The sequence below is a fragment of the Arctopsyche grandis genome, chromosome 4 (assembly GCF_051622035.1).
Source record: "Arctopsyche grandis isolate Sample6627 chromosome 4, ASM5162203v2, whole genome shotgun sequence".
Classification (NCBI taxonomy): Eukaryota; Metazoa; Arthropoda; class Insecta; order Trichoptera; family Hydropsychidae; genus Arctopsyche; species Arctopsyche grandis.
In genome coordinates this window covers 15,175,471-15,185,143 of record NC_135358.1, presented here as the reverse complement: position 1 = coordinate 15,185,143, position 9,673 = coordinate 15,175,471, and the positions used below count along the sequence as shown (strand labels likewise).

The 9,673-nt window shown below is 32.1% G+C and overlaps 1 protein-coding gene across 2 annotated transcripts; it reads right to left on the bottom strand.

Moving 5' to 3' along the window:
• Positions 1-194: 194 nt before the first annotated feature.
• On the bottom strand, positions 195-3,591 carry LOC143910981 (F-box/WD repeat-containing protein 9-like). Of its 2 annotated transcripts, none has more exons than XM_077429647.1 (6): positions 3,514-3,591; positions 2,976-3,131; positions 2,598-2,900; positions 2,261-2,523; positions 1,626-2,184; positions 195-1,554 (listed from the first exon to the last, which is right to left on the bottom strand). In XM_077429647.1, exons 2-6 carry the CDS (start codon positions 3,108-3,110, stop codon positions 1,471-1,473), a joined length of 1,344 nt encoding a protein of 447 aa, XP_077285773.1. In that variant the 5' UTR covers positions 3,111-3,131; positions 3,514-3,591; the 3' UTR covers positions 195-1,470. The 2 variants fall into 2 exon arrangements, with proteins under 2 accessions (XP_077285773.1, XP_077285772.1); XM_077429646.1 differs by having other exon boundaries at positions 3,445-3,581.
• Positions 3,592-9,673: the final 6,082 nt, after the last annotated feature.

The window sequence follows — 9,673 nt, the reverse complement described above, 5'->3', positions numbered from 1 at the left end:
CAATTCTATAAAATTAGGATCGATGCAAACTTGGGAGTGGAAAAGAATTAAAAATAATTAAAACTTGATTAATTTTGGTTATTTAATTTATTTAAATAACATAAATAAATTGGTAAAAAAATTTATAAATACAAATATTGTTAAAGCTTCAAGCAATACAGTAAACCTTCTTTTCTTTTGTTTATTTTTAATTTCATGAAATAAACATATAATACTGGTTTAATAAAATTTGAATTGAGAAGGTGAGTCAGTCTTTATTATAAATTATTTATTACATATACATAAGTATGTGTGTCTTCATGTGTATGTAGATTAGTATAAACTTGTAATATTGGTTAACAGTTAACATACACTGGGATATAAAATAACATTCCAATAGGTAATAATTTAAGGAATGGAAACTTAAATGGGAATGAAATAAAAATAAAACTTATTCTCAATAAATAGCCAGTCTACAAACACACAAACCTATATTTGATGTGAACAAAATAAAAAAAGTAGTGGGCTTTGTTATAAGTCAATTAAAAAATAAAACTCAAATAATTCAATCTTTTCCACAGGACAGCCAATGAAATTCATTGGAGAAAAAAAATCTAGATATAAAAAAAAGATTCATTAGATTTTTACGAACCTAATGATATTATAGAAATTTAAATTTATAAGACTGAAAATGTCAATAAAGAAAACATTGATAAGTGTTAAGCGATTTGAGTGATCTGGAATTTCAGTATAAAACCAAAGAAGTTATCAATTGCATTGGTCACAACACGACACACTTCTTTTGATATTTTTTTGGAATATATTAATCAAAGATAGTCTTATTTATCAACCTGATAAATAAGTTAATTTTCTAATCCCGAAATCAGTAACATTCTGCGTTAATGGTTTCTTCCCGTTGCAGAATTATAAAATATTCGTTACTTAAAAAATATGCACACAAATAAATGAGTATTTAAAATGGAGATAAAGAAAGGAATCCGAAGAAAAAAAACCACAAAAACACTACAACTGATTCGGCAGCCCTAGAAGAGATGAAATTTCACTCATAGAAGGACTAACCAAATTATTCAAGTCAAACACTGGCTCTAACATATGCAGACTACAAAGAAAAATTTAGTCAACTTCGTTAGGAGTCATAAGACTTTTCTTGTTCACATAAAATATTCTACTGTCATATTTCAAATCTTGAACCAATTTTTAAATTGTAAACTGGCTACAAGAAGTCGCATTTCAAATATAATACTAATTAATAAATAAATCAGATCAAAATTACAAAGATTATTTTAGTAAAAGCGAGTTAGATTCACAAAAAACGTGCTGTCATATTTTAAATAAAAAGATTACATACAAATTTTTTTTAAAAAAACAATCCACAATCAAAATTTTTTTTTTTTTTTGTTTTCTACAAAGATTTGTTATATCATTTCATGTTAATAAAGGCAATGAGTTAAATTTTTAAAGAGCACTTATTTAGAGGACAGCGGAATGTGGTATCCAAAACTCAACAGTCGAAGAATCACCACTCACAGCCAAAACGTCATTTTCATAGTTTAACTGAAACAATAAAATATTTTTGAATAAAAATCGAATAAAACTCCATAATTTCATAGTATCATTCAACTTACTGCAGTCAATTCTTTGGAAGCGCATTGAATATTAGCAATTCGATTGGGTGGATCGGAAGGATTCATAATGTCCACATTGCCGCTATGGGAGCATGTAAATAGAGCACCAGCCCCCACAGACAAACCTGTAATTTTGTGAGTCTTGTCGTTAGACGACCATAATGGATTCGACACTACGTTACTCAAATCATTCATATCCGACAGGTGGAGATAGCCGAGGGTGTCGCCAGCGAACAGCACACGAGGAAATGAGTCATCGTTCCCAGCTAATGTTAGGGGGTAGACTTGCTTCTCGTTAGCTTTTAGAGTATTCTTTTGAACCACATCACCCATACGCATATCGAAATTGGTCAAAGTGCAATCTTCAGATCCGGTGAATATAGTATGACTTCCAGGCGATTTTACTATCAAATCGAGCACGGAACGTCTGTGAATTTTATGAAACGAGACTGGATTTTCTCCCGTTCTTTTATCCAAAATGGCTATTTTCGGTGAAAATAATCCAACAACGGCTACATTTTCATCGACACACGCCAAGCACAGCACCGATATTGAACATCTAAATGACAAAAATCAAGTTTTAATACCAAATCAAGCTTAAAAATTATGTTACATTATACTTATTGATAGCATACTTGAATGTATGTATACATGAACATGTCGTCATATCCCAAACTTTGACCATGTTGTCCCAAGACGCTGAATAAACTATATCTGAATTCGACGAAGGAGTAGACAAATCCCATATCCAACCACCGTGAGCGTTGAGCAATTCCGTTATTGGCTTCACATTGTCCACAACTTCGGTGCTTTCATTCTGTGACTTGCCGACCAATCCTTTCAAATCCCACACCATCATTGATCTATCGCGACTTCCCGATATGCAAATAGCACCATTCTACAAATAATGAAATATCCTTTAGTGCCGATATTTCGACATAGCCATTTATTTACCATTTAAACTGTACGTACATTTTTGATGAGTAAACAATCTACAGAAGCTACGTGAGCAGATTTAGATACGAAATGGTAAGCTTTCGAATTAACATTTGTCCACACACTGTTGATTTTATCAACGTTGACACATTCGTTGCGCCAATCGACGTTTTCAATGCAGTCATCGAATACGGGATATTTTTTACCCCGCATCCTTTTGCACAACCAATATCGCCAGAGGTTTTCATCTTCGAGGATATTTTGAAATCGCTTGCAAACAGAACCTAGGGTGGAACTTACGAAGTCCAAATCTAAAAAGCTGCATATTTTGAAGAATATCTAAAAATTAATAAACATTTAGAAACAAAACTCGAGAACAAAATAAAATATAGGTATTGTAATAAAAGATAATACTTCAATTGGAACATCAATTAAAGAAGGCCCATCGTAATGTTTTGCATTGGAATCGGTTGGGTCGTCATCAGGATCTTTTGTAAACGAACAGTCTTCTAAATTAGAGGTAATCGTGTCGATCAGATGGGCTGACATTGTATAAAATAAACAATATACCTACGAAATAAAATTGCGCGTTACTTATAAAATAAATGAATTGAATATTGTATCACTAAGAGCTGTGAATAATGATGTATGCTGATGTTTTGATCACTATAATTGCACAATTTGGAAAAAATAACTTTATTTATAATAACTTTAGAACCTTGCTTTTATTAAACGACTCAAAATATTTTAATCAATCGATAAACAACAAAGAAAACATGTATCAATGATGTCATATTGTTTAGGCTATGGTAAGATGAGTTGCATATCTAAATGCAAATGGTTCAATGAATTTTTTGATGATAAATGATTAAGAAAACCATACATTTGTGGAAGGAAAGTTTTAAAATGTCGTATTTAAAATGTAATAGTGGTGTGTTTTCAAGAACAAAACCTGAAAACACAAAGCCAGCTGAGAACTGTCATGTAATTTCGCCCACGGAGACAGTTGTTGGCCATCGCAGGGTTTTTTACAGCCATTTATTGACCGTTGTAAAAATGTAAACATGAAAGCTAATCATATATGCATTTACAGTCGAAAAAATGTTTACAGACAAAATGGCGTACGACACAACGTCCCCGACAAAATAATAACGCGACATAATATTCATATGTCAAAATATTGTTTTTAGAGCGCCTGTGAAACCAGTTTTTGGGCTCATTGGAAGCTATTAACTAGAGGTAGGACCGGAAGCGTGCCGTTTATTGTTTAATTGTTGTAAATGCTTTGTAAAAAAGGTTCGGCAAACCTTTAACAATGCATTTACAACATTTGAACAATAAACGGCCCCCTCAGGGTCCGGGCTTTACTATTAACAACTGGACACTAAAGGTCTGTTCAGACCTATTCAGCACGACTCGAACCCTGCAAGTATCCTGCAAGTACGGACAGTACTCTTTAGTACATTCTATATGAACGCGCATGAATGCGTAAATGCGCATGCGCGAATGAAGTATGAATACGTCCATATAATGTACCAAAGAATACTATCCGCACTTGCAGGCAGTGCCGGTTTTGGGGGGGGGGGCTGGGTCGGGCGATGCCCGAGGGCGCCAAATAAGTTAGGGCGCCACACGATGCGCCAAAGGCGCTCTAAAATTTAAAATTAGAGCGCCAAAAGCCATACAAAATTTTAGATTATAGCGCTAAATGCAAAATTTTTTTCTAAGGGCGTTTAGAAAAAATTTCTCGAGGGCGCCATTGGGTGTAAGGCCGGCACTGCTTGCAGGACACCTGCAGGATACGGGTCGTGCTGGATAGGTATGAACAGACCTTAAGACGAACGAAATTAGGATGTCGAACTTAATAAAAGAAATTCAAAATTAACTTTATACGAAAAATAATTATAATCTAGATAGGCTTGAATTTTACTGGTGCGTATTTTAATGCATTTTTGTCAATATTTTAAATATGAAAGTTCAGTATTTATATTAAATGGCCAATATTCTTCAGTATTCAAGTGGTCAGTATAAATAATAAACGGTCAGTATTTATATTAAACGGTCAGTATTAATGTTAAAAGGTAAATTTTATTTCGACGAATGGCCAGTATTATTTTTTGGTTGGTATCACCACAAGATTGATACGATCTTGATAGACAATTCCATCCAACAGGCATTGCTATTTGTTCTGGCGAATTGTGGCGAGCCAGAGTTGTGTATTTTTTAACGATTCACAGCTTGATAGGTATACACAACATAATGATAAGTACGTATTAAAGACAACGCATATTCTTATTTTAAAAAGTCAATAGATGTCACTTTCAATTGAAAATTTCCGGGAAATATATGTAAAATTCTGAAAAACTTACATCATAAAAATATATTACAATTTTAAATTTTAATATTATTTATATGAGCAAGTAGAGTACATAAATACATAAAAAACACTCGTAGAATTACATACGAGTGTGTATGAGGGATTTACGTATGAATGTATGTATGTACATATTTACATACATACATATATATGTACATATTTACATACATACATATGTATGTACAATAACATATAAAATATAATAAAAAGTTTGTGATAAAAAATGAGGTACATTAAAGTGCGTATATGGGAGCATTGATTTAATTGCAAAAACTAACCGATTACGAAATAAAAATCACATTTCAAATTGATTTTGGGAATCATAGGATCCTGAATTTTTATTTAAGCAGAGAATGTACATATTTTGCAATTTTCGTATTAACAATAATTCATAGAATGATTTTTATGAAAATAAATTATATTTACTGAACTTGTTGACACCGCATTTATTTTTAGTTCCCCCAAACCAGCAGGGAAAACGGTATTATTCTATTTTTTTACAAACGAACATTTTTTAAAGCATCGGCAAACGATATGTTCACGTCATGTTTACGGCGAAATATGTCACAACGAATCGTTTGTATCAGAATATTTCACATTTTACACGTCTTTCATCTGTTTGAACTGATTTATTGTCGTCGACAAAATCGTTACGATTCAGAATCACCGAATGATGTCTCCAGCGTTATTACGTAAACGTTTATTTATTTTACGAATAAAACATTCGGTGAGATGAATTCGCAATGGCGTCGAGGAGGATAAGTTCGCTCGCATTATTTAACGCACCATTGGATCCAGTTCACTCGGAAAAATAACCCTTTGATGTCGGGAAGCCTGCTGAGACATCCAGAAACAATGGTCTCCTTCTGCAGCTGATTCTCGCCGACAGAGACTCCATTGTCGCAACGAAACAACGCTTGAAATTTGTTAGTGTTTGTTTGTTTATTGTTCTTGGCTGCAACGGCCAAACAACTTATTCGTTGAGAACCAACACGTCAAATAATTATCATTTATATTCCGCTGTGTATTCATACTCGATCCTTTGATCCTGACGTAGAAACACTGATGAAATTATTGCTCAACTGATTTCAACAGGAAGTAAACGAGTTCCGGAAGTGAAGTTCAGAGAACTCAGAAGTTATTAAATTATATACATATTCCACTTTATATATGTACATACATATGATAGTAACCTCGGCTCAAATCCAAATTCGTTCTACTTTTGCATATTCAATTCGTTTTCTAAAGGAATTGCTTGAGACTTATTATCTACCTTTACTATACGTAACTTTATACTTTACTATACTTAACCAGCAGCGTGGTCTAGTGGCGAATGTTGAATTATTTCGTACTTGAGTTCGATTCCCGCTAAGTCTCGCTGTCGATCGTTTCTTATCAGAATTTGCCAATTTTTCTGATTTTCATTGAAATGATTCCTGTAAAATTGGCGTTTCCTTCCCAATTTTTTGTTGCGAACCTTTAGTTATTGTTATATCTTAGGTTTCGCCATATTGCTCACCATAGATGTCTTTGTGGTTGTTAATCGAATATAAAATTCGTATTTTTACATGAAAGTTATTCATCGTTATTTATCGTATTAATACGATGTTTGTAATATCTGACTATAGATGTCAGATATTGTTTAGATTTACATGTATCTATGTAATAATTATGTGGACCAGGAAGGCGTATTTGGGGTTTACCTGTTAAGCCTTCCTGGTATATTTGTATATATGTATATGTATGTAAGTGAGCTATCCCTAATTAGCACACAGATGCGGAACACATGTTTTAATATTATCTACAAAGTCAATTTGTTTTCTTGCTAAAATTTTATCTGCTTTCTTAGCGAATTATCTTGCGAACCATCGATAATAACATGTTTGTAAATTTATGAGTTGTCAAATCATTAATAACATAATAATTTATTTGCTTTCATATATGTTATAGCGTGCCACATTCCCGAGGTGTCATCTTTCAGGAATGCCCAGCGTTTAGTGTCTACTCGAGCGTCCGAAAGATCTATCCGCGGGGAAGACTTCCGACGACATGTGCTACAACCAGCGATTGTCAGACGACTCGTTTATCATTTTTAAATATCAGACGAAAGCTGACGTGAAGCCCGTCGCTACATTCGCGACTGGCTTCCAACCAAAATCACGGAACTGAACTATTATGAAAAGGAAAATATAAAGTGATTGAGTTAATTGATCTACTAGTTAGTGAACTAGTATTTAATTAGAACTACAGCGGTATCTAATCGCCTTCGAACCTCTATCTTTTGTTATTGATTAATGAAAACATCTTTGGAAAATACTTCCTCTATAGTCTTGCGATAGTAATTTAAGACAAAATTTTAATCTATTTAATAAATAGCTACACATACTTACGAAAAGTGTTTTTAAAGCTGTTCCATCGAAAAATATCTGATTTTGCGACAGCTTGACTCTAGACCAGCGGCGCCCAACTTTTTTGACTCGCGTAGCACTTGGTAATAAATTACGCTAAATTGTACCACTATATAAAAATGATTGTATTTCATGAAATTTGTTATCGCAACTATAATTATATAGTATTTGCATGGTATGGAATGTAAATACGCAATAGATTTGTTTTGGTTAAGAAATTTTGTGGAAGAAAAGTTATTATAATGTATATTTATCTACTATTTTCATAAAAACTCAAAATTACAAAGTACATATAATATATTTTCCTTTTATTAAGTAAATCTCCTTACAAAATAAATTTGATGAGTTTTTGTGCTTGTTTCGAGGAACGTTTTTTAAAATTCGATTCAAATGATGCGAGATATTCTCTTAAGTATGGAGCTGCATTCAATCTATTTCTATATTTCTCTTTTATAAAACGTCTCTTTTATAAAAAATCTGTATTTCTCTTTTATAAAGAGTCTAGACATTAAATTCAGTAGCAATGCTGTTGTTGCTGTATATATATGTACATATTCTATTGATAACTGGCTTTCCTCGATAAAATAAACGAATTTTTGTTATTGATCCACAAGAATAGTCGAAATATGATTTTTCTAAGTGGAATTTTATTTAATTCTCATATAAAGACAATTTAATATATTATCCCTATTAATTCAATCCAGATTCGTGTAAATACGAGTAAATACTAGAACGAGCTTTTGGCTCAAAATTTTACCGATTTAAAATTCAGCACACTTCCAATGAACCCTTTTAAACGAAAACAAAAAATAGTGTGGCCAGAATACTATCTCAATAAACATCTTTCTACTATTTCAATATAAAATACTCAATATAAAATAGTATTAACAGTGGGAAAAAATCCCAAGTGAAAATATATACTTTTGACTTTTGATTTGAACTGGACAACTACTTAGAGAGATTTGAAAGCTGAAAAGTTCTATAAATGAAAGATAAAATACCCGACTATAGATTCCAATATTCATTTTGAACAGGAAATTGACAGATTTTGAGACGTCAACCGAACAACACGAAGATATAGAAAAATCGCGCGATTTAAAAATCGCATATATCTCCGAATCTCGAGTCAATCAACATTTTTTATTACCAGATTCGTGTTCACTGGGCATAGATCTATAAGATAAGTCATATCTCGTCTCTGAACCATTTTTCGTGTCGAACAGTGTAATTTGCATTTTTATATTTTATTAACAAAAAAAAAAAAAAATATTCTAAGAAATTAGATTATTTTTGCCTTTATATTGCACTAAATAAGAGAAGCGCCGTGTGACGTCAGGGTAGTTTTAAGCTGTAAATTTTGTATCTATTAAAATAAAATTCAACACCCATTTTGTCTTAAAGTCAAGATCAGTGACAGTGACAGGGATATCTGGTTAGCTTACCCGCATAGGCAAGTAAGGCAACGCCTTAGAGCGGCACGTTTTGAGGGGCGGCAAACAAAAAAATTAAAAAATATCAAAAATAATTGAAATTATGTATTATCTTCCGTTTATATTTTATATTACAAATAATTTGCCATTCTCGGATGAGTGCATTCTAATTATTTCAATTAAAACACATAATATCGTCGGTATACTGGCAGAAAACGGTAAGTCAATAATGGGATATTTTGAATTTGAATGAATTTTCAAAAAAATTGATTTTCTCAAAACAATGATTTTTTACCCAAAGAAAATTTAATTTAAATATAATACAATATGTATTATATTCAAAAATATATATCCTTAATATAATAATTATGATTTTTTTTCGTTTGTATGGCATTTAGTCTCGAGACGTCACTGCATTGGAGCCAAAAATCAGTAAAATTATTTCAAAGATACTTCTTTGAAATAATTTTACACACTAAAAATATGTAAAACTCAAATAAGATTAAATTATTTTGAAATGATCAAACTAACCTCGATAGTTTTGCAACAATTTGTGGAATTTACGATGTTGCAGTGTCTTTTTAAAAAAACCATATTAGTGATGAATTGGATTTTCGGCTATTTTTCAAAAAGTGCAAATTTTAAAATTTCCAGAAACCCACTGTCCAGAAACCTTCATAAATAGCACCCGTGAGGCATCGATTTTTATTGCAGGTACAAATTATTTTGTTGCAGTCACTGAATCATTTTTGCTAGGTGTATTTTGTCCAGGTATGTAAATATTCGCATGAAGATTTTAAATTAAAATTTTAAGATAAAATCTTAAGAAGAGAATTCTGATCAGTAGGTAAGGAGCAGTGTCGGTTCATGTAAACCAATTTGGTTGGTGTACTGCAG